We start from the raw sequence: 25,084 nt of genomic DNA, 5'->3' as shown, positions 1-25,084 counted from the left end.
ACTGAGCCATCTGTTCAGCCTCTACAGTTAACAGTTGTTTTTTTAAACAGATTTATTCATTATGTATACAGTGTTCTGCTGGCCACCTGGCCAGAAGAAGGCACCAGATATCATTATAGATGGTTGTGAGCCACCATGTGGGAATTAAACTCAGGACCTTGGGAAGAGCAGCCAATATTCTTAGCTTCTAAGCCATCTCTCCAGCCCCCCACAGTTAACAATTGATTCATTTATATTTTAGAATTCCGTAGGATGTCTGAGGAAAGAAACAAGGCCTTACCTAAGACCATACATATTCAGACCCCAGACTATTGCTTCAACATTGAATATCTCTCTGTAAAGGGAGTATTAACCCCACCAGCAGCTTTTACAGCAAGTGCTGGGATTCTAGCTTCACCGTTGGTGAGAAGCTTCAGACTCCAGGGTAAGGCATTCTTGTCTTTCCTTGGGTCCCCGTAATTTCTGTGTCTTTCTGTCCTGCCTCAGGGGGTGGCTGTTGGCTACAGGTTTCATAATTGCCCAGAGCTGTACATTTTGGTTCTTCTGGGGTGGGAGGAAGCTGAGTACAACTGGGGGAGGGGTCAGTCCATGGCAGGTTTGGGAGAGGAGCCTAAGGAAAAGAGAGGGGAGTCTGTAGCTGTGGAGCCCTGGGGAAGAGAGAGGTCCTGGGGAAGGCCCTCTGGCCTTGAGGAGGGGCTCTCAGACTTTCTAACATTCCTTAGAGAATGGAGTCAAGGCGAGAACAGATTCAAAATGACGACGAGGGCTAGAGTCTGACTCATTGGCAGAGCGTGAATCCCCTCCCCGAGAATCTCAGCAAAATAAAAATAAAAACAGAATCTAGCCGGGCAGAGGTGGCGCACGCCTTTATTTCCCAGCCTCGGGAGGCTGAGGCGGGCAGATCTCTGTGAGTCTGAGGCCATCCTGGTCTACAGAAATGAGTTCCAAGACAGCCAGGGTTGTCTCAAAAAACCTGTCTGAGAAAAAGAAAGACTCTGGTTGGAAGAGACCATAGAGCAGGCCACTGAGGGAGCCAATTCTGTTGTTCTGAGGGCTTTCTGGCTTTTCTCAGCTTAGCTGGGCAGGGTGACTCTGACCCCTTTTGGATAGTCCGTCAAACCACCAGGTGGTTATAAAAGGAAAAACTGAAGGTGGAAGTGACGATTCAAGCTAAGGATCTGGGAATAGCTGATAAAGTTTACATTAAAAAGCCATTTATTTACTCAGTGTGTACTTGCTGCAGCATATGTGTGGAAGTCTGGGAGGAACTTGGGAGAATCAGCGTTCTCCTTTCGCCATATGGGCTTCAGGGACCCAAATCAGGTTGTCAGGCTTGGTGGCAAGAGCCTTACCCCACTGATTACCCCGCTGAGCCCTCTCAGGTCTCCAGGCCTATACTCAGAGGCCTCATTTTCTTTCTTTTTTTTTTTTTAAGATTAATTTATTTATTATGTATACACAAGATCTCATCATGCACCAGATCTCCTTATAGGTTGCTGTGAGCCACCATGTGGTTGCTGGGAATTGAATTCAGGAACTTTAGGAAGAACAGCCAGCACTCTTAACCTCTGCACCATCTCTCCAGCCCCCAGAGGGCCTCATTTTCAAGGCTTTTAGTTTTGTGGAAAGCGGCGGGACGTGTCGAGCTGTCCTTCGGGACCTGACATAAAGCTGTTCTGTGAACTCCAGAAGAAGAAATATCCCCACCCTCTAAAGAATTCCTCTTTGGCTTTAGCAGTTCAAGTAAAGACCTCCTTCCAGAAGCTGAGGATAGGGCTGGAGAGATGGCTCAGTGGTTATGAGCACCGACCACTGTTGTAGAGGACCTGGGTTCTGTTCCCAGCACTACAGAGTGGCTCACAACTGTCTGTAACCCTTCTGGCTTCTGCAGGCACCAGGCATGAACCTGGTGCGTGGGCATACATGACATGCGGATATAACACCCATATACATAGAATCAAAAATAAATCTGAAAGCAGCAGCAGCAGCAGCAGCAGTATAATGGCTTGCTTGTCTAGGGCGCTTTCTTCTTGTGGTCCAGTTGCTAAGGCAGATGGAGATGAAGGAGGCAGCATCATCAAGATCATCTGTATAACCATGGGGTTTCGTAAATGAATCGAAGATGTGCGAACAGCTTCAGGAGCTGGAAGTCCTGGCTGTGCATCCCCACACAACAGGGGCATTCTGTCAGAATCTGTTTCTATGTAACTCTGTGAATATGAGGTTCTCTGTTAAACTGTGGCCATGTGTATTTCTGCTGTTCAGAGGTAGACAGAGAATAATTTCCAAAGGGATTTTCAAGACCTGGGTTTGGGTCTTGTCTCTTACTAGCTGTGTGGCTTTGGATGAGTCACTTCGTCCATAGCACAGATGATGAATAGATAAGGCTCTATATGAGCCTCAGTTTCTTCATCTGGGAAATGGGGAAAACAATGCCTTCCCAACAGACTGTGATCCCATAAGTAGAATTGCTTCCCATGAGTCCTGAGGCTGCTCAAAGGCACGTTCTGACTCAGTGTGTCTGGAGTGGGCAGGCCGAGGGGTCTTGCGTTTCCTCACACTGCCTCACACTATGTATGCTCACACTGTCTGGACATATGTGGACCGTCAAGTCTCCTGACTACAGCTTTCAAGCTAACATTGTCTCTTCAGCCAATGGGTTAAGAGAGCACCGAAGATATTAGATTAGAGCCAGGAAAATCTTGAACCAACTAGAACAATATGGCCTGTCTCAGGATGATGGGAGGGAAAGGGTTGCTGAGGTCCAAATTGCTGCGAACTGAAAGCAATTAGGTGAGGGTGATTGCTAAGGCCTCTCCTTGGGCCAACTCTATAGTTCCTTCCATTTCATAGAAGTGGAAACAGGCCCAGAGAAGCTCAGTGGCTTGGCTCCTGTCACACAGCTACTCAGGAGCTCTGCTGAGGCTCCAGCTCCCCACCTTCTCTAACAGCCTCCACTGCTTTTCCCAGCATGCCCCTCTTTGGCGATCGCAGCATGTTTATTTATAAATTGGCTTGTTTGGAACCTGAAATTTGGCATCAGTGGTTTTGGCTTGTGAGGAGCTCAAATTATTCCTGTCTGTTTGGTTTACTAACCCATGTTTTGTGAGGGGGGGAACCCCCACAAAGGAATAAAAACACAAGGCTGCTGAAGTTGTTCAAACGCGAAGCATCTAGAAACGTGACTGTATCAAGTCACTCATTTATTTTGCGTCTCCAGATAGTAGTTAAAAATGCATGGGGTTGGCTTCCAGGGATGATAAACCCAATGAAAGAACATCTCTGGACTTGCTCCTGGGTGGTTCTCTCAGAGCCAGGCACGAGAGTGGGAAAGGGAGGGGGGAACAGGAGCTCCACAAGGAAACCAATGGAGCCAAAAAATCTGAGCCTAGGGGTCCGGTAGAGACCAATGTGCCAACCAAGGACCATGTATGGAGAGGACACCTGCTGGGCTTGCCGCTGTCCTGAGTGAAGAGGTCAGAGAGGGGCACGCCTCAGACAGAAGCATTTGGGCTCTGTATCTTTCCCATCATGCGCACAAAGCCAAGGTTGTACAAAATGGCTTCTTTTTATTGTTGTTTCGGTTTGGTTTGGTTTTTTCGAGACAGGGTTTCTCTGTAGCCATAGCTGTCCTTAAACTCACTCTGCAGACCAGGCTGGCCTCAAACTCACAGAGATCCTCCTGCCTCTGCCTCCCAAGTGCTGGGATTAAAGGCGTGTACCTCTATCACCCAGCTTGTTTTTGTTTGTTTGTTTTTGAGACAGGGTTTCACTGTGTAGCCTTGGCTGTCCTGGACTCACTTTGCAGACCAAGCTGGCCTTGAACTCACAGAGATCCACCTGCCTCTGCCTCCCTTGCAAGTACCGACTGTTTTAATTGGTGACATTGTTCTTCTGCTGTGTATTCTCACGGCCAGGGAGTCTGTTCTTAGCACCTCAGTGCTACTCCATGCCACTCTGAGCCTGGCCCCACGACCAGGAAGACGCTTAGTCTTCCTCACAACCGGCCTGGGTTGGCTCCAGTATGAACACCCTGCTCCCGGAACGGTGTGTCTGGCTAGCAGCTTTCCCACTGTCCCGACAAATCAAGCTAACAGCTGCACTTATCTCTAGCCTGATCCAGCCTGATGTGTTTGGTTTTACTGAGATAGGGAGTCATGTATCCCAGGTTGGCCTCAACTTTGCCATGTAGCCAAGGATGACCTCAAACTCCTGATCCCCCTACCACTGCCTCCCAACTGCTCATTCAATGTTTTTAGCAATACAGGAGTGTGTGGCGGTGGGAGCAGTCCCATCACACAGCGAGCCTAATAAGATGTATCAGTTTAAAAAACTGTTACCATGAACCCGTCAAGAAACCTTTCATGGTGACCAAAGAACATTTCCAAGCTCAGGCTCCAGGCTAAACAAGTAGCCTCCAATCCCAGGGTCTGCTGGGCTGGGTGAGGATTATGGCTGGAGAGTGATTTCCAGGCGAGCTTGGAAAGCATGTCTGTGGTACTGAGTGGGGCTCTCCTGGGTGCTGGGGTTGCCATGACTTTCTAGAATCAGAAACCCCAAGAGGCAAGTTTACAAATCTAGCAGTTGCTGAACGGAGGTACCCTCTAATATCCAGCTTTTTTGCATTCTCCTCATATTCCCACTTTCTTTGGCTATTCCACTTTTAAAATTATATCTATTGTTTGTGTGTGCGCGCACACATGTCCTATGGTCTGTGTGTAAGACAGAGGACAGTCTGAGGGAGTCAGGTCTCTCTTGGGTCTTTCTCGTAGAGATTTATTTATTTATCTATTTATTATGTATATAGTGTTCTGCCTGCATGTACACCTGCATGCCAGAAGAGGGCACCAGCTCTCACTATAGATGGTTGTGAGCCACTATGTGGGTGCTGGGAATTGAACTCAGGACCAGAAGAACAGCCTATGCTCTTCACCTCTGAGCCATCTCTTCAGTCCCCTTTGGGTGTCTCTTAAGGATACAAGATACAACCTTCCTAAGACCCGCTGAGCTCTTTGGACAACAGGGAGAAAAAGGACTATCCCGTCCACTTTCACCAACTGACGCTTTCCATCGTGTGATGAGCTTTTACAGAGGCCCCGCCCACTTTTCTTGGGACACTTGCAGCCACCCGAATGTACCATGGGCGGCAAGTCTGGTTGATGGCTCATGGTGCAGGAGGCACTGCCCTGCCTAGTCTCAGCCCAGATGCGGAGGCCTCCATTTGTTTACGCTGTCACCCTCTGGCTCACTGGCTTGCTCTAACTTTGGGGTCAAATTCCTCAGAAGTAGAAATGCTTCTCTGGTCAGGGTAGAGGCTTTTGGCAATTGAGGACTGTAACTCCGGTAACTGTGGGGTGCTTGGCTCTTCCTGGGAGCCTGGGTTTCAGTGTTTGTCTTGAGAAATCCGAGGCCCTTAACATTCAGAGGTCTCTCAGCTGCAGGCTTTTATGTCTCTTCATCCCTTCAAAAGTGACATTCCAGGGGTCAGCCAGGCTGGTCCAGCCCAGGTCAGCACATCCTTACTTTGTCTCCCCATCTTCAGTGGGTAATAGTAGCAAGACTACCCTGCCTTCCTCCCTGTTTCTCTGTTTCAGGAACCCAGAATGGTTACCCAGGTTCCAAGTGGAAGAAGTATGATGGAGTTAGGGTGGCCTAACCTTACATCATGAGTTTCCCCACTAGCTGACATTCCTGGTTAGTTTCTTGTCAACTTGACTCAAGCTAGACTCTGGGAAGAGAAGATGGAGAACAATGCCAGCAGGTCCGCAGGGCGTTTTCTTGATTAATGATTGATGTGGGAGGGCCCAGCTCTCTGTGGGTGGTGCCACCCCTGGGCCAGTGCTTCTGGGTGGTATGAGGAAGTAGGCTGAGCAAGCCATGGGGAGCAAGGCTGTCAGCAGTGTCCCTCCGTGACCTGACTCCAGGTTCCTGCCCTGACTCCCTTTCATAGTGGACCATAAGCCTTTCCTCTCCAAACTGCTTTTGGTCATGGTGTTTCATGACAGCAACAGGAAGCTAAGTACAATACCATCTCGGACGCAGTGGTCCTTGGTGCTTTGCTGCTTGGTCACTGGCAAAGAAAGCCACGGGGCTGGATGCCAAGGCCACAGACTCGGTTGTCTTCTGAGTCTGCGGAGCACTCTGTCCTTCTCACTGTCATTTTCTCTAGTCTCTCCCACAGCCCCTGTCCCCACCGCACCCATATCACAGCCCCTGTCCCCACAGCCCCTATCCCCACAGCCTTCTCGCCTTTGGCTTATGAAGCAGAGCAGACACCAGCATATCTCCAGTCCTGCCTGTCCTCGGTGTCCTTTCATGGGTCAGTGGTGGAGTGGCTGGAATGTTCTGCACCGGATGTGTGCAGGTATCAGCAGACCCCGATTTTTCCCGGCCCCTCCCCTGACCCACCCGGAGCTCAGAGTGTACACATGCACACGTGGCGTGACAGAGCGGAGACTGCGATGTATTTATTTGATGATGGTGCTTCTTTGGGAGAAGGGTGAGCTCTGGATTTTCACTGCCGTTCAGAAGGAGTCCTGGCCCATCACAGGGGCAGTGATGGCGGTCATTTTCCAGGTCACGGTCGCTCCCTCCCACGCCAGGTTCCTCTGCCCTGCCTTCATGGCAGCTGTGCTTCAACGGGATCCAACTGGAGCACCCTGCTGGGCAGGGGTGTCTCGAGGAAGCCTCTAGCCCCTATTTATTTATAATGGTTACAAAAACCCCACAACCCACCCAGGTCAGCCAAGGAAGAACATGAGCCAGGTAAGCTGTCCCTCTCTTTGAAGGAAACTACCTGCATGGACAACAAACTGGGCCAGCAAGTAAAGTAGGTACCAGACCCCTGGTGGAGGAAGCACCCCACTCATACTGGCAGCCATGCAAGACCGGCTTGCAAGGTGGAGGCTGGGGGCGGGGCAGGCTGCAGACTGGGCCGTAGGCTACAGCGCTCTGGTGTCAGCCCCGAGCTCCGCTAGAATGATGAAGCCAAGGACCAAGGCCAGCAAATACAAGCTCCCCAAGGTTCTTTCCCCCCACCTCTCCTTCGGCTTGTCTCAAGGGATGAGAGCTCTCGGATAGAGGGGACACTTTCTTCAGGTGTCCGGGGCCACTGAGTTTGGAGCCAACTGCACTGACTCCATAGCTAGGCAGACCAGCCCTTGAGTCTATGGACCCCACAATGCAGTGGCCAAGCAGGGGCTTCAGGGACCAGGTGTGACACAGGAGGCTGTGGGGAGGGGCTCTGCCATAGCTACAGCGCAGGCCGCTGAGAGATCCCAAAACGGAGCCCCCTCCCACCGAAACAGGGAACTCGGAGGTTCCATTACTACGTCCCTTTTCTCTGGGGTGTAAGGACCAAACCGTAGTTTTGGCACCATAAGCTGTTGTCTTCCTGGTCCAGGACCAGGTCAGAGGAGGGAGGCCAGGAAAAACCCAGTCCCTTCTCTTGGCCGTGACTTGTCTCTCATGCCGTCCCCACGTCTTTGGCCTGCTGCTCTCAGCACTGCTCCGCCTCCATGAAGCCCTCTTTCTCGTGGCCGGAGGGCTCCACCTCTGTGTAGGTGGAGTGGTTGGGGTGGTTGCGGAACTTCATGGCTGGCCAGTGGTGAGGTCTCCGCTACAGGGAACAGAGGCAGAGTCAGTGAATTCGTCTCCTTGTTGGACCCCATCTCTGAGGGCTACTGTGAGACTTTCTCTCACAGGAGCGGGGCCTCACTGTGGAAGACCTTCTCTGCAAGATTCCCCACAGTAAACCTCAGCCACTAGAAGCCCTGTATAGTCCTGGCTGGCCCAGAACTCTATGTAGACCAGGCTGGCTTTGAACTTGCGGCCATCCTCCCGCTTACGCTTCCTAAGTGTCGGGATTATAGGTGTGTACCACTGGGCTGGGAATCTCTAGAGGCAGGTTTGGAAGGAACACAGTTTTTTCCATCACCCTGTGGCTTGAGGAACTGAGCCAGAGGTTTCAATAAGAGACTGGAGATGTGAGACGGTAGGAAAGGGTGAAGCGGGTCACAGGTGCCCACTCTGCAAATGCCAGCACGGCCCTCCAGATAGCACCACATCGGAGTTGATGGGAGGGCTACTGAAATTCAGATTCCTCTGCCCACCTTGAAGACACCCATTGAAGTCCTTATGGCCTGGGGACCCAGAGTCCTAGATGATACCCAGGTAAGGCTAAGAATTCAGAAGACTTGGAGAAACTCTCTTTCTTTTTTTTTTTTATGAAGCTGAGGAAAACACCTAGGCTTGAGGTCAGTGGGTTTGCGACCCAGGCAGAGGCAGATGCCCCTCTGGAACCTTCTCAAGTGATTTTTGTTGTCATTGTTGTTTTTCTAGACGGGGTTTCTCTGTGCAGCCCTGGCTGTCCTAGAACTCACTCTGTAGACCAGGTAGGCCTCAAACTCGCGACATCTGCCTGCCTCTGCCATGGAGTGCTGGGATTAGCAGCGTGCGCCACCCTCCCCCGCCCCAGCAAAATAATCTTCCTGACAAGGGTTCCAGGGATGTTCGCTCTGGTGTGCTACATAAATGCTGTTGAGAAGTTCCTAAGGGCATCATTGGTAACCTATTAGAGGGCAGGGCCAGTGTCTCACTCATCTTCACGTTCTCAGAAGCCATGGGGGGGGGGATGATGGGCCTCTGGAAACATTTTCACCAGTGGGGAGAGGAGCCAGTTGTCGCTGCATGGTCCATGACACACGGATATGGTCTGAGCCTCACTTCCCATGACACACTGCCGCTGTTCCCGCTGAGTTCTGGAACAATCAAAACTGCAGCACCCTCAGCTAAAGCTCCCTGAGCTGAGCATCCCTCAGCTAAAGCCCTCGTTAACATCTGTTAATTTTTTGCTGGAGGTTGTTTTTGTGCACTGTGTGTTCAAATGCTGATTTCTGTACCCAGAGATCTGCTCTGGTTGCAGTCCAGACACTGGAACTGTCATTTTTATGAATCATTTCCTATCTCAGTGTTGTGTAAAAATTGTTCTCCATCATCACATCCTTCTGATTGGTTAATAAAGAACTGAACAGGGCTGGGGAGATGGCTCAGTGGTTAAGAGCACTGTCTGTTCTTCTGAAGGATCTGGGTTCAATTCTCAGCACCCACATGGCAGCTCACGACTGTCTAACTCCAGTTCCAAGGGATTTGACACCCTCATACTAATGTACATAAAGTAGAATAAAAAAAAAAAAAAAAGAGCAGTACCAGAAAAAAAAAAAAAAAAAAAAAAAAAAGAACTGAACAGCCAATAGCTGGGCAGGAGAGATAAAACAGGACTTCCAGATTCCACTGAGTGGGTCTCAGATGGGGACCCCACGAGTCCCCAGGAGTCCCCACGAGGACACGAGCAGCCAGAGAAAGACTAAGATGGCAGGTAATGGGTCACGTGGCTGGGAAGCAGGCCAGGCCAGCATAGTCGGGTTAGAACAGCTCAGTATCTGCCCAGGTGCAGTGTCTGAAGCTTTTCATAAATCTGAAGGCCTCCATGTCATTATTTGGGAGTTAGGATGGGCATGAAAAACAAACAAACAAACATGAATTTTACACATTTTGGCTTGTCAGCTGTCGCTTGAAAAGGCCACAGAGGCAGTGAAATATGTTGGCTCTGAATAAGACCAATTTGGGTACAAGAAACCGCTAGTCATTACAGGGCCTGGCACTAACAGGGCACTCCTCTATGGTATTTTGACCACCTTCCTCTGCGGGCTTCCCTAACCTCCCAAAAGCAGATAGACCACTCCCTAGAGAGGGAAAGCCAGGTGCTGAGTCCTGGGGAGGCTGGACAGTGGCACCAACCAGTCACTGAAAATGTGACAGAACGGAGGAAAGTTTGTCAGGGAGGTGAGGGACCGGATGGGGTGAGGCAGGTCCTGAATGGCAAGGAAAGCATTGATGTGGAGCTAGCCCGAAGCAGATGCAGGCAGATCCCACACTGACCGCGATGAAGAAGAGCGCAGCACTGGAGTTAGGGTGGCCACTGATGTAAATCCCAGCCAGGATGATGGCCGCTACCAGGAGCACGGCCAGGACAATGCCCACGACGGTGCCCAGGTGCACGGGGGGACCCTTGGTCTTCGGGGATAAGTTGTTTTGAAGGCCTGTGGAGATACGGGCAGGACAGAGAAAGGCTTCAGGGAGCGAAGTAAGCTGGACCTCAGGGCCTTGGGTTCTGACAAGGTCTGGGAGATGAACGCCCACCTTTTCAGACCCACAGGGAAGTGTGGCGGGGGTTGGCGGAATGGTCATAACAACTTTAATGAGTTATTGTGAAACATAAGCACTTAAAAAAAAAAAAAAGGAAAGCTGGGCGTGGTGGCATCCCAGCCCTCCACAGGAAGAGGCAGGGGGATCTCTGTGAGCTCGAGGCCAGCCCAGTCTACGAAGCAAGTCTAGAAGAGCCAAGGCTACACAGAGAAACCCTGTCTCAAAACAAAACAAAACAAAACAAATTATAGGAAGCTTTCTCAAATACCTGAGCCACGTAAGTACTGTTAAGGAATTCACAAAGGTCTCATAATGGTTAACAGTATGCAATCCTGGGGCTAATGAAATGGCTCAGTGGGTAAAAGTCCTTGCTGCCAAGCCTTATGATTTGAGTTCAATTCCTGGGAACCACGTGGTGGAAAGCACAGAACTCGCTCCTGCAAGTTGTCCCCTGATCACCACAGGGAGGGTAGCAGCTTTGCACACACTCTATACACACAAGATAAATGTAATAAAAAAAAAAAACAAATGCAACCGTAGCTAAGTGTGGTCTCAAAGGCCTGTAATCTCAGCACTTGGGAAGAGGGCAGGAATGTCAAGAGTTCAAAGCCATCCTCACCTATATAGTGAGTTTGAACCCAGCCTATATGAGACCTCAAAAAATCTGGGGGTGAAGGCAGATGTGATGGCACACGCCTTTAATCTCAGGGCTTGGGAGGCAGAAGCAGGTCGATTTCTGCGAGTTCAAGGTCAGACTGGTCTACCTACATAGGGAGTTCTAGAGCAGCCAGTGCTATACAGTGAACATTCTATCTATAAATCAACAATAAAGGTGGGGGGGAACCTAGACTGGTTTCTTGGGTTCAAATCTATGCTCTGCCACTTAGCAGCTGTGTGACTTTGGGCAAATCAGCCTCTGTGAGTCTCTGCTGTCAACTTTGTAGGACAAGGACAATAGCCATTTAGCTGGGGTTACTGTGCAGTGGATAAAACGACCGAGCTCATGCCAAGCCCTGAGAACCGCGCCCAGCATCTTAGAAGTCCTGAACTAGCATTAATTGCTTTGATAGCAAAAAACAAACTTATCCTTGTTTCTGTCAGTTGCCAGGCTGAGACCAGCTCTTAAAAACAACAGGGTACACTGTGAAGTGTGTGTGGGAGAGCGTGTCTATCACAGACATCTCAACTGAAGTCAGCGGGATGAACTAGATCCACCGGAAGACACCCACAAACCACTCCTGGAGAACATCCCAAGCATCCCTTGTATCTGAAACACATCCCAAGGACAGGAGGCTCGTGGCTGAGACGAGAGGTGTTTAAGACGGACATGCCCTATTGACAAAGGGGTCCTCGGCCTCGGACTCCAGCCCTCCCATGCAGCCAGAGGCCTGGTACCCTGGCTGCTTTGCTCTCTCGCCTCCCCCACCTGCTTTGACTCCTCAGGGTGGTTTGAAGAGGGGCAGGTAGTTCAGCACTCACCATCTCCTCCTGCGTAGGGGTTCAACTTGGTGTCATCTTCAAAGAGGACAGAAGGGATAAAAATCAGTGGAATTCACTCAGACCTCTGTCACCCCGGCTCTGGATGGGACTCGAAGGCCATTCATTTCAACTTTCCGTTTAGGGAGGGGAGGTGGCCCCCCCAGACCACACAGCAGTGTAACAGGGAAGACTGAAAGCTTTTCCTGTCCTGTGTCATCCAATCAACAAACACAGGACTGCTTACTATGGGCTGGGCGTTGGGGGGGTAGGGTTAGTGAGACCACAGATAATGGATGGACATGCCTCTCCCCACTTCAGGTAACCCAGAGGGAACAGCAGGGGAGTAAGCCGGGCTGTGCGTAGCTCAGTCACCGAACACACGCCAAGCATGGGACATGAGAGAAGCTTTGGGTTTAGCCTCCAGCATGAGCACGTGTGCGCACGCACACACACATACACACACACACACACACACACAACTATAAATAAATAAACTTCACATGATGAAGTTGTCTCTCAGGCTTCACCCAGATCATGGGAATCAACAGAAGTGTCCCAGAGGGAGGATGTGAGTGCTAAGCTGGGGAGTGGAGAGGACAGGATAGCCAGAGTCAAAGAATTTGCCAGCTGTGTATACGTCGGGGTGGAGAGATGAAAGGGGCCTGGCTGGAGCGCATGGAAATCTTGCCTGGCCTTCCTTTTTTTTTTTTTCATTTTTTTTATTTTGTTTTTCGAGACAGGGTTTCTCTGTGTAGCCTTGGCTGTCCTGAACTTGCTTTGTAGGCCAGGCTGGCCTCAAACTCACAGAGATCTGGCTGCCTCTGCCTCCCCGAGTGCTGGAGTTACAGGTGTGCACCTCTGTGGCTGGCTGACCTGCAGCAATTTTAACACCCTCTACCCCTTAAGGGAGACTCCAGCAGCCTCCTCAGTCCCTTCTGCTGTCAACCTGGGGTTTTGCCACGGGAGGTTTTGCCAGTGTCTGATGCTCTAATCACTTCAACTTGAAACAACTTAACCAGGCCTCCAACTGTTTGAGATTCTTTCGTGGGTCCCATGTTTGTTCACAGGGGATCTAGGTGCTAACAGTCTTCCCCTGTCCCCTCCGGTCAAGTGTCACACTGTGGTGGGAGCTGCTGGAAAGAAAACAGCTAGAGAAGCTGCTCAAGGATTAGGAGTGTCAGAATGCGGGTAATGGAAGAAGTCCATAATAAAAAAAAAAAAAAAAAATTAGGGTGGGGCATAGAGAGACGGCCTAGCGGCTAAGAGTGCCTGCTGTTCTAGCCTGTCGGTGGCGACACACGCCTTTGATCCCAGCACTCTGGGAGGCAGAGGCAGGTGGATCTCTATGAGTTCGAGGCCAGCCTGGTGCTCCAGAACAGCCAGGGCTACACCGAGAAACCCTGTCTGGAGGAAGGGGAAAAAAAAAGTGTTTGCTGTTCTTCCAGAGTTCAGTCCCAGCACCCACATAGCAGCTCACAGAATCTGTAACTCCAACTTCAGAGGAGCTGACAGCCTCTTCCGACCTCTGTGGGCGCTGTATGCATGGGGTACCCAGACAGACATGCTGGGAAAACACACATTAAAAAAAAAATCTTTAATATTTTTTTTAAAGTTGTTCTCTCTGGAGGCAAGAGGAAATAAAGCTGGAGGGCTAGAACGAGAAACAAAACTTTGTTAAATATACCTGCTCTTGTAGATTTTGCTTTGAGATCCTAACTATTATCCTTCAGTTACTAAGTGACTATAAAATGTAAATATAAAAAGCCAATCCGGTGGGCCGGTGAGATGGCTCAGAGGTAGAGGGGCTTGCCGCACAAGCGTAATGACCTGAGTTTGATTCCCAGCACCCGCGTTGGCCAGCTCACAACTTCCTGGAACTCTATCCCTGATAGATAAAGGGATATCAGATGTCAGACAGGGGATCTCTACCTCCGGCCTCCTGGACCTGTGCTAGACTCTCTCCATTGATTAGAGAGCCACCTTGTACTTCACAGAGTCCTGGCAAGATCCTCTCCAGTGAGCAGGAGAGGATGTCTTGGGCAGCGTAGCCACCTTTCGTGGCTCTGTGGGATGGACTGGAATGGGCAGTCATGGTCTGGAAAGAATGCTGGCCCGGGAGTTTATTAGGAGAGTTATTAATGCAACAGACAGGCAACAGCATGATGAGGGCGCTGAAGAGAAGAATCAGGGCCCACGTGGCCAGAGTTCAGCCCGCCCTCACACCTTCCTTGAGGACGGGAATGGTTTCATAGCGCAAGCATGGCATCAGGCTCTCTGGCTCCCAGGAAGGAGTCAGGGAAGGGGCAGGATGGCAGCCACCCTCTTCGATGTAAGCTCGCGTCCCCAGGTGAGAAACCCTGGCACTCAATGCTGGACACACAGCGTCTCTGTCAGCAGAGTGCCTGCCTGCGTCTGCCAGAGGGGAAGGGCTACTGCAGGCCCCTCGGACTGAGCAGCACCGGGATTCTGACGTACGTTCTTGGGGCTGGAGAGATGGCTCCGAGGTGGAGGGCGTTTGCTGCTTTCCCAGAGGACCTACATTCGATCCGCAGCACCCACACGGTGGCTCGCAACCATCTGCAACCCCTGTTCTCCAAGGGAGCCAGTGCTTTCTTCTGATCTCCATAGTAACCAGGCACCAGGCATGCACTCGGTACACAGACACACGCAGGCAAAATTTATACTCAGAAATTAAAAGAAAAACTAGCATTACATTCTTCGGAGAAGAATTGGTTAGTCTATATATATGGCCAGTGAAGTTAATTTGCACAGTGCTCGTTAAGGCTGCTATGCTCAGGGCCTTTTGTTATTTTTTCCCCCTTTATCTTGAGATAAAGTCTCGCTATCCTATGTGGCCCAGGTTGGCTTTGACCTGGGGACACTCCAGCCTCAGCCTCAAGTGGTGAGGCATTCTAATAGATACGTTCCATCATGCCCAAGTCTTTGGTCATTCACCTATCTGAGGGGTAGTGTCTTCCCTACAAAATGGGGGTACAACGGTATCATCACCCCGGATGGTGGGGATAGGGTGCTATGCATGACCGCACATCCTCCTGGCACATGGGCAGCCCTCCCCATGATGTCAGGTCTCCTCATAGATGGCTTATTCTCCTCCAGTCCGGTCTGAGGTCGGCTGTCTCTCTAGTCCTCTAGGTGGTGCTTAGAAGGGCAGGAAGCACTCGGGTAGCCCTGAGTGACCCACTTGGCCTCTTCTAAGTCCCTAATGACTGAATTGTATTTTCAGATACTAGCTTTTTCTTTCCCCGTTCCCTCCTCTCCAGGGAAACTAAATAAGTCACCAATCTTTCAGCCTTCCTAAGGGAAAAGGATCAAATCAGGGCTTTTAGGATTCAGGGGCTAAAATCCTAAAAGGGTTTGAGGAACAGAAAAGGCTCGAAGGCCTTGGGAATGGAGGCTGAGAGAGCTGCCAGAGACACTCCATAATGCTCCAGATATCCTGATCTCTGGCAGCTTCAATCAAGGTCCCCAGGCTTTGAGGTAACAGAGGAGACCTCTGGACAGTCAGGCTTTCGCAGACAGTGGATGGGCATCAACCCAAGAAGAAGGTATGAGACGGAAGTAAAAGTTAGAGGGGCATTGTGGCAAATGCCTTTAATGCCAGCACTTGTGCCAGGGTGGTGGTGGTGCACACCTTTAATCCTAGCACTAGAGAGGCAGAAGTAGGTGGATCTCTGTGAGTTCAAGGCCAGCCTGGTCTACACAGTGAGTTCCAGGACAACCATGGCTATGTAGAGAGAGACCCTGTCTCAACCCCCACCAAAAAGAAATCCCAGCTCTTGAGAGGTTGAGGCGGGAGGATCAGGAGTTCAAGGTTGTCCTTGGATACACAGTGAGTTCCGGGCCAGCCTGAGCTACACAGACTTTGTCTCAAAAAAGCTAAAACACAATAGCTCACGTCTGTGATTCCAGAACTTGGAAGGCTGAGACAGGAGGATTGCTCACCAGTTCAAGCCCAGGCTAGGGTAGTGAGACCAGCGTGAGACTCTGTGGGGTATGAGAATGACCCCCTCCCGCCCCCGTAGAGGCACTTTTGTTTAAATATTTGTCCCCAGCTGGTGGACCAGTTTGGGAAGGATTAGGAGGTGTGGCATTGCTGGAGGAGGTGCGGCACCAGGGGCCACCTTCGGGGTCTCAAAAGACTCATGGCCGTTCCCAGGGTGCACTCTCTGCCTCCTGTTTGTGGTTTGGGATGTGAGCTCTCAGCTGCTCCTGTCTCCATGGCTTCACTTCACCACCATGGACTCCGGCCCTCTGAAACCGTAAGCCCAACTAAACACTCATGTTGCCTTGGCAATAGTGTTCTATCACAGCAACAGAAAAGTAGCTAATGAACCTCAGCTCAGTAAAAATAAGTAAAACAAGAGGGGTGGGTATGCGGTGGAGTGGTAGACTGTTTGCCCAGCAAACAAGGCCTTGGTTCAATCTCAGTACCAGAAGAAGAAGAAAAAACAAAAAACAAACAATCAGACAGGGCGCTGGAGAGATGGCTTCTCAGTTAACACCAGCTGTTCTTCCAAAGGGCCCAGGTTCAACTCCCAGCAGCCACACGGCAACTCACAACTGTCTGCAACTCCAGTTCCAGGGGATCTGAGGCCCTCACACAGATATACATGCAGGCAAAACACCAACGCATATAAAAAATAAAATAAAATAAAATTCAGATAGTTTGCTCTCACGACTTCTGCAGCATAAGTGGCCTCACAGGCTCTCGAGGTTACTACCGAGATGAACTGGGGTACTCAGACATTAATTTCTCCCTCTCTGAGGGGACCTCCATCACATGATCCCATGGTCCATCTTCCCAGAAGCCAGAGCCTCTCCTTCTCTATCGCCTTCTGCTCATTGCCAGTAAGGCAGCTGAGCTTTCTGAATCTCGGTGCTTTGCCAGTGAAAGACTAGGGCAGTTCCTGTCCTGTGAGATGGCCCCTATCAGGAATGGCCAGGCTCTTCCTGGGCCTTCCCTCTGCCCCAGAACTCATGCCTTACCTTCTGTGGTGAGGCTGTCGATGAAGAGGGAGGAGGAGGTGGTGCGGTCTTCATCAAAAGGGCCGAAGGAGCTGTCGGGGGAGGGTGGGTAGTGGTGCTCATCCTGGAAGTCCTCACACGTCTTGCCCTCTGCCTGCAAGAGACCCCAAGAGACTCGCTGCTTCCAGACACAGCGAGCCCTGAATGCCCTCAAACCTTGCATCACACCCAAGTACTTGGGACGTGGAGGGAAGGGGTGGTGGTTGACTGAGCCCAGGAGTTCAAGACCAGCCTGGTCAGCTTTGTGAGACCCTGTGTCAGAAAATAACTAAGATGGAATTTCCCACTTTGTCTTGAAAGCTATATCACAGGGTAATTTATCTATCAGCTGCTTCAAATCCTTCATTTAGGAGGGGGGTGAGAGTCAGTCTTAAACACTTAAAATCTTAACAGTCACTAGCTGGGTGCTCTTTTTCAGTCCCAGCACTTGAAGGTAGAAGCAAACAGATTTCTGTGAGTTTGAGGGCATCCTGGTCTTAAACAGCGAGTTCCGGGACAGCCAAGACTACACAGGGAGACCTTGTCTCAATAATGATAGTAAACAGTATCTCTTAGCAGTCACTACCAGCCAATGTCAGATATGGCTGGCTGGACACACTTTTTTCCCCCATTTATCTATTTAGTGTATATATGTTATCTATTTACAGTGTGTGACCACCTCAGGAAGCACACGGAAGTCAGATAACAAACGGTGGGAGTCAGTCCTTGCCTTCCATCACATCACGTGGGTTCAGGGAACAGAACTCAGGTCCTCAGGCTCAGCAGCAGGCACCTTTACTCTCTCAGCCATTTTGCTGCCCTGACTATTTTTCCTTAAGACCAGAGAGAGATGAAACCATGAGGGAAGGGAGAAGGGGTCATGTTTAAATTCTGAGCCTGGCACCTTGCAGTGGTAAACAGCAGGCCAACTCTTGAAACTTCTCTGTGCCCCTCGGTTTCCCCTTTGGTCAGGGAGGACCCTGGTCCCCAGGTTTTAGGGTCATGTTAAACAAGAGCAAGTAGAGAGTCGCTCCTAGGGGTGTTCTTGCTCGGTATGACAGTGCGCCTGGCTTGCAGGAAGAGCCAGAAGATGTGCGAGTTCGAGGCTAGCTTAGATGGCAAAGGGAGGCCCTCTCTGAGAGGAAATGGGAAAAGCATGGGGCGTGGATGAAATCACCTGTGTCCACGCGAGAAGATGCTTCCAGACCAATCACTCAGAGTGTTGAGTGTTGGAGGAGGGGTGTGGGAGGGATTCTAAGTAGGGGTGCCTGGAACAACCTCCCCTCCTCCCCAGAATGATCACCTCCCTCAAAATCAGGAGGGTGAGAGCTTCGTTAACATCCCAGGGAGTTCAGCGATCCAGAGGAGTCAGCTGTGGCTAAGGCCAGGCCCAGCACCCTGTCCCTCTGTCACCTTGGCACTCTGAGGTGGCAGAGTTCCCAACGGTTGCCTGTTCAAGGCCACATCACCAGCGGGGCTAACGTCTAGGACTCAGAGAGCCCTGGAAAACCCTCCAAAGTGGCTCAGAGCATCTGGGATGAAGGGGAAGATGAGGCTGTCCTGAGGCGAAGCCGCCAGGAGAAGCATTGTCAGGAGCAGAGTCCTCTGGGAGCATCGCTTTTCCCAAGCAAGGTCTGTGGCAGCCCACTCGGACTTCTTACCTCCTGGGCACAGCCGTAAGCCAGCCACTCCTGGCGGTAGCGATCAAAGCCACTGGAGCATCTGTAGGGGACCAAATATGGGAGACGTGAGGGGTTAAGCAGAGAGTCCCCATCCTCCCCCCCCCCCGTTTACCCCTCTGCTCATTACAGCTCTACAAGAATAGTGAGGGAAGGGCTCAGTTCTAGCTGGCTGGTTAGGCTCCGGAAGGGCCCTACGTGGTGCCCTGGGAAGGAGGTGACTGTGGGACTGGCAGTCAGAGCCTCGTACCCTCTACTTCTTCTGTCTGATCAAGGCTTTCTCTGCCCAGCTGTGTCTGTGTGTGCACAGGCCCCTGGAAACTCCCAGGGTCCCTTCAACTCTGTGCCAAGGCGTTGCTGGGCATCTGGAATGTCATGCTTCCCTTTGGAGAAAGTCTTGCTCATCCAAGGGCTCTGAGGGACAGAGGCTGGTTGGAAGGTGGCATCCGCTGATGTAACCAACTCCCGCTATGTAATCACACGGGGGCAGCAATGAGGACGGTGCCAGAGACTGACAAGGGTCTCTGGAGAGGTGACTGTGGCTCAGAAGGAAGACACCAAGGGCTTTCCTAGGGAGAGGGCGGGGCACAAGCACGAACTAGAGACATTTACTTGAATTTCTGTTCTTCCTTCTTGGTGCCAGAGGAAGCCACTAAGCCCTGCTCAACCCAGGCATATCTGCAATGGAAGAACAGCATGCCAAGCCACTAGCGCAGAGAAAGCATTCTCGGCGAGGACTCTCAGCCTCAGCTGCTGCCGTGCGCCCACACTCCAGTGAAGGCAAGGCAATGCTGCTTCCCAAGGACCATCCAATGAGGCCGCCAAGGCTGGGCCAGCTACCGTCCTCTCACACTGTCCTGGCCCACTTTTTAGGGGATGGAGGACAAAGAGGACTTTGGAGGTTGCCACTCAGGCTTCTTTGATGATGTTGTTGGCATAGTTCTTTAAGAGCAAATTGGGCCAAGTGGTGGTGGTGGTGGTGGCACATTTCTTTAGTCCCATCACTCTGGAGACAGAGGCTGGTGGAGTTCAAGGCCAGCCTGGTCTAAAGAGGGAGTTTCAGGACAACCAGGGCTACACAGAGAAACTCTGTTTTGGAAAAACAAACAAATGAACAAATAAGACCAAGCCTTCGTGCTTGGTGTATGTCCAAGTTCAAGGCCAGACTGGTCTATATGGCAAGTATCAGACCAGAGGACCCAGGTTCCATCTGCAGCAACCATATGGAAGCTCACAACTGCCTGGAACTCCAGCTCCAGGAGATCTAGTGCTCCCTTCTGGCCTCCAAGGGCTCCAGGCATGCACATGGTACACACACATACATTCAGGCAAAACACCCACATACATAAACAAAGCAAAAAAACCCCAAACCACCAAAACCCTGATTCTTCAGTTTGGGCTTAACAGCACCACATGTTAAGTCTCAAGCTAGCCAACAGTGGCTCAGAAAAGGATGTGAGAATGGGCCTTTACTGAGTCTCTCTCTCTCTCTCTCTCTCTCTCTCTCTCTCTCTCTCTCTCTCTCTCTCTGTGCATTGATGTTTTGCCTGCATGTATGTCTGTGTGAGGGTGTTGCATCCTGGAGTTACAGACAGTTGTGAGCTGCCAGGTGGGTGCTGGGAAGTGAACCCTGAGCCTCTGAAAAAAAGCAGTCAGTGCCCTTAGCTGCTGAGTTATCTTTGCAGGCCCCGAGTGTCTTCTGAATATTAGCCACTGCACCAGAACCATCTCCAGGAACCCTCACAATGACATGGCGACGTCAGAATTATGAGCATCACTTCCTGAGCAACCCCAGGGCTAAGGCCACCCTGAAACTCCACTGTGAATCAGGGGACAAGTGGGTGGGAACCAGTGTAGAATGTATGTACCATGGTCAGTGAAACCGTTCTTTTCGGAGCAAGGAGGGGAGGCCCTGAGTGGTGAAAGAGGGCAGAGTGGAAGAGATGAGGCCTACAGGAGTCCCCAGTGCTTCCCAGTGGTCCCGCCCTCTGGCTTCTCAGGGATCGACTCTTATTTGGAGCTGAAGCTCCAAAGAGCTGTGAACCGGAAGTTTCTGGTTTGTTTGAAGACTCAGTTGAGTCACGGGATGTTTTCCTAGAAGCTGTCTTGTGAGAGGAGACGTGATGTTTTGCTCTAAGCTCTCACGTGCGAGGGACATGACTTTGGCCAGCTGAAAACTTCCGTGGGTGGACCCTGAGGGGAGGCGATACACAGAAGCCCGTGGACAGTGAGATGTCGCTTTCTGGATCGACGTCGCTGCGCTGATCTTCGTGCTTCGACACTTGGCTTTGCAGAGAGAAAGTTTCCAGGGGACTCCTCAGGACAATCCAATTGAGACTTGCGGCTTTCCCTGACCTGTCCCGATCTTCTGGATCACGCTGACTCGTGCTGCTGCTTGGTGTTGGCCTTTGGACTGGACGGCTGGTGTCCGGACAACCAAGAATGGACTCAGCCCAAAGAACTGCATCTGAAAGGCTCTACAACCCTTTAACCTAACAGCCTCCTTTCCCCCCTACCTCTGGCCAGTGGGTGGAAGGGAGGAAGGAGTGTTTAGGAACCCTTAAAAAAGTAGGTTTGGTGAAACAGCTAAGCCTCCAGAGCCGTTTGGGGAAATCATGGGCTGGAGGGAGCCCAATGTTGTGGGTGTCTGGCTGGGGGGAAGCGTGGGCTGGCATGAGCCCAGTGCTGTGGGCTGCGATGAGTGGTTTCAGTTCTTTTGTCCTCTCTGACAGAGCAGTCCTGTTTTGAAGACAGCACCAGCAGAGCCCCTAAATCTCCCCCTTGGCCAGCACCCTCACATAAAGGAACTCCGGCTCCCCAACACTGTCTTGTCTCTAAGTCTGGGTGTGGCTGCTAGCTGGGGGTGGTGGTGGAGGGAGGGTTTGCCTGCCTGACCCGTTTTTCCTATGGCTCAGCACGGGCTGGATCCTGAGTCACGCCTGGCAGCAGCCCCAAGATCCCAGGGAGCGTGTGAGGTCACCTCAAGCATTACCCCACAGCTTAGAAAATTCTCCCCAGCTTTGACAACACATGAGATGAAGGACCCCCAAAAATCAGGCTTGCTGGCCTCACACGCACTGCACAGCTAAAGATGAACTTGAACTCATCATGCTCCTGCCTCATCCTTTCAAGTGCTGGACTCACAGGCATGTGCCACTACGCCCAGATGGCTTTTTGAAAAAAGATCTATTTTATTTTTATTTTACATCCATGGGTGTTTTGCCTGCATGTATGTCTGTGTGCCATGAGGTCAGAAGAAGGTGGTGGATCTCCGGAACCGGAATTGCAAACAGTTGTTAGCTACTACGACTGCTGAGATTTGAACGGGATCCCTCGGCACTCTCTTAACAGCTGAGTCATCGCCCCAGCCCCAAGCTGGCCTTTTTGGTTTTGTTTGGTTTGGTTTTGTTTTTCGAGACACAGCCTCACTGCGTAGGGTTGGCTGGCCCGGAACTCACAACGTAAACCAGGCTGGCTTTAAATGTCATAGATAACCGTCTCTGCTCCTGTCTCCTAAGTGCTGGGATTAAAAGCCCACCCCGCCACACGCAGGCCAGCTGCTCTTTTCACCAAGCCATCCAGGAGGTTCTGTCCACAGGCTTCACTCCTGGAAGCCAGCGAACGGGCTACACACCTCCTGCCTCTGGGGCTCTGTGCCTCTCCTGCTAAGGGCCCTGGATGTGTTTGGTAAAATGCTGTCTGGCATTGCAGGAGCCGTGGTTAAGTGTGTGTCCCACCCGTGCCTCCCTGAGTCACAAACTCTAGGCCATTTCGTAGGGTAAAGGAGTCAAGGACCCAAGGAAGAGAAGAAGGAGGGAAGAACACCTAGGAGGTCGAGCGCCCTCCACCCCTGCGCTCGCAAGCCATCCCATCCCATCCCATCCCATCTGTTGCCTGATGGGTGGCTTGGCATCCCCGGTGCCAGGCCGGCAGCCTGTAGGATCAAGGGCTTCTATTTCTGCTCTGGGATGTTGGTGGGGGGAGGGTGCGCAAAGGAAATGCTGACAGCTGCGCAACAGCTGCATAGAGGCTCAGAGACTATAATTTTGCGACTTTCAAGATGGCCTTAAAGGGCTTCCCACATTCAGGAGAGGCATCGCCCTCAGAGGAGTCCTTTTCCCCATCTCCTGCCACTTATTTATCTTGGCTAGAAGAACAGAGGTCGAATTATGAGTCCAATCTATGAGGAGAGGATTCCAGAACAAGGGCTGGAAGAGGCGTTGGTTTTAAGAACTTTATCCCTGAAACAGAATCTCACCCATAATGTCCTGAGCTTCCGAAAGTAAGCAAACACAGCTTTGTCGCTTCCTGGGTAACCATCGCTACCTGCAGCATCTGCGCCCCTGGAGACCCTCTTGCAACCCAATAGGGATCTGTGGCAGTTTGGGGGGCCATGGAGCTCACCCAGCAATGATGAGTCTCTGTGTCATGCCTGTGGTGACTTATAAACGGGGTGCAGTGGTTGTGTTTTGGTTTTTCGAGACAGGGTTTCTCTGTGTAATAGAGCCCTGGCTGTCCTGGACTCGCTTTGTAGACCAGGCTGGCCTCAAACTCACAGAGATCCGCCTGCCTCTGCCTCCGGAGTGCTGGGGTTAAAGGCGTGCACTACCACACCCAGCTAATGGGGTGCCATATTAAAAAGCAGGCCTGGGGTCTCCCTGGGAATCCTGACAGAAGGGGCCAGTGATTCTGCAGTGACCACAGCCATGGCCGACTCTTCATGAAACCGCAGCCCGGCATGAGCCAAGTTTCCTGGGAGTCAGGAAGATCTACAGCCTCTGGGGTCTCCAGACCGTGTTCCAGAAGCCTGGCCACCCCAGGCCTTACTCTGCCACAAACCTACCTTGTTCAGGTACAAGCCTTGAGAGAAACTTATTTGTGACATTCTTGCCCTAAAAGTGGCACTGGACAGAGAGCCTAATGCGAGCAGACAGTGAGGCCCAAGGCTGTCAGTGGGCCCTCGCTGCCCCTGGCCCCCACCGGGATCTAGAACTTGGCGTATAACCTGGACACCAACCTCTGCAGGACGTGGCACCAGCTACAGCTGAAGGTCAGGTTCGAGGACATGCAGCTGTCGCAGCTCTGATGCTGGAGGCAGGCTGCAAGAGAGGAGGCGGCCGCTGTCAGCGTCACATCACTGCTCCTCTGAACTCTGGCTCCTTCCTGAACTACAGCACCTCTGACTTTGGAGACCCACAAGCTCATCATCATCTCCCCTCTCACTTTTGCTGTTGTGTTTTGAGACGGGTTCTCTCTCTATGTGGTTCTGGCAGTCCTGGGGCTTGCTAGGCAGACCAGCCTGGCCTCAAACTTACAGACATCCTCCTGCCTCTGCCTCCCGAGCCCTGGGATTATTGGAAAGCAAGTCCTTTTTTCTCCCGCCCTCCTGGGTATTGGTCCCGGGGGATGCTTGTTCTTATCTGCTTGCTTGGATTTTGAAGTACTCAGATATGTCTGTAATGACATATCCAGAGAGGTGTAACCAAGAATGGAAGTCCCACCCTGAACGTGCACGGGACTGTTGTTGCGTGGAAGCCCAGTGGGTTGGGGACCGAGGCTTCCTGACTGCTGAGCCCGTGTGGGCTGCTCTCACCCCAGTTTTGCCACCACGATGGACTGTACCCTCAAACAGTGAGCCAAAGTATATACACCCTCCCCTTTTTTAAGTTGTCTCTAGCAGGTACTTTACTACAGCGGCAAGAAAAATACCCAGTACAGGCCGTTCATGTGCCGAGGAGGAGGGTTGTCTAGCATGTATGGAAGCCAAGGGGAGGAGCTTTCTTTACTCCATTTCATAGCAGGAACTGAGGTTTGACTGACTGAGGTTTGGCTGAGGTTTGGCAGGTTGTGGTTGAGTCAGGGACTCTGAGCTTGGGGTCAGGATGTTCAGTCTTGGGGTTCCATTGCAGATGTCTCTGCCCTGCTCTCAGCCTCTCTCTAGTGTTAGAGATTCTCTCCCAAGGGCTCCTCACTACTGCCTGGGCAGCTGACCCTGGCCTTGGGTATTCTTGCTTCTTGATACTCTAAAACTTGAGGTTGAGTCTCCCTTTTTTAAAAAGAATTTTTTAGTTAATTTATGTTTATGAACGCCAGAAAAGGGAATCAGACTCCATCATAGATAGTTGTGAGCCACCATGTGGGTTACTGGGAATTGAACTCAGGACCTCTAGGAGAGCAGCCAGTGTCCTTAACCACTGAGCCACCTCTCCAAACTGCGCATACCAGTCTTTGAGAAACTCCTACTTCCCAGCTTTTGGGCTTCTTGCCTCGGTGGAGGGTGAATAGTTGGTGGGTGGGTGGCTGTGACCTGAACTCTGTCCTCATCTTCTGGTCACTCTGGGATCTGAGGCTTTTCCCTATTACAGGAGAACACACTTGCTTGAGCCCATGCGGAGATGAGGCCCAGGACTCATGACAAACCTCTCTTTTCCTTTCTCTGCTATCTATTCCCAGAACCCTGAGGGAAGAGAAAAGTCGGGGTGGGAGTGGTATGGGACACAAGAAATGTCACAGAAGCTGGATAAAGCCTACAGTTTCAGACACAGTAGCACGTGCCTGTGGTCCCCGGAAACAAAGGCAGGAGGCTCACTGCAGAGGAAAAACCAACCTTGGCTACATAGGAAGCTCTGTCCGAACCATGGCCACCCAGTGAGGCAGGCTCCAGGGACACCTCTCTAAGGGAAGATGATGAGTGA

The 25,084-nt window shown here is 51.4% G+C and overlaps 1 protein-coding gene across 2 annotated transcripts in view; it reads right to left on the bottom strand.

Moving 5' to 3' along the window:
- Positions 1–6,442: 6,442 nt before the first annotated feature.
- Positions 6,443–25,084, bottom strand: part of Plxdc1 (plexin domain containing 1) — a 54,649-nt gene continuing 36,007 nt past the window's right edge. For both annotated transcript variants that reach the window (XM_021646859.2, XM_021646858.2), the window contains exons 9-14: positions 23,407–23,488; positions 18,372–18,432; positions 16,693–16,825; positions 11,686–11,721; positions 9,940–10,100; positions 6,443–7,618 (exon numbers count right to left, since the gene is read on the bottom strand). In XM_021646859.2, coding sequence (XP_021502534.1) covers positions 7,499–7,618; positions 9,940–10,100; positions 11,686–11,721; positions 16,693–16,825; positions 18,372–18,432; positions 23,407–23,488 — 593 coding nt within the window. In that variant the 3' untranslated portion in view covers positions 6,443–7,498. The remainder of the gene's footprint in view (positions 7,619–9,939; positions 10,101–11,685; positions 11,722–16,692; positions 16,826–18,371; positions 18,433–23,406; positions 23,489–25,084) is intronic.

This window comes from Meriones unguiculatus, chromosome 7, assembly GCF_030254825.1.
Source record: "Meriones unguiculatus strain TT.TT164.6M chromosome 7, Bangor_MerUng_6.1, whole genome shotgun sequence".
Lineage (NCBI taxonomy): Eukaryota > Metazoa > Chordata > Mammalia > Rodentia > Muridae > Meriones > Meriones unguiculatus.
This window is presented reverse-complemented; position numbering and strand designations above follow the sequence as displayed.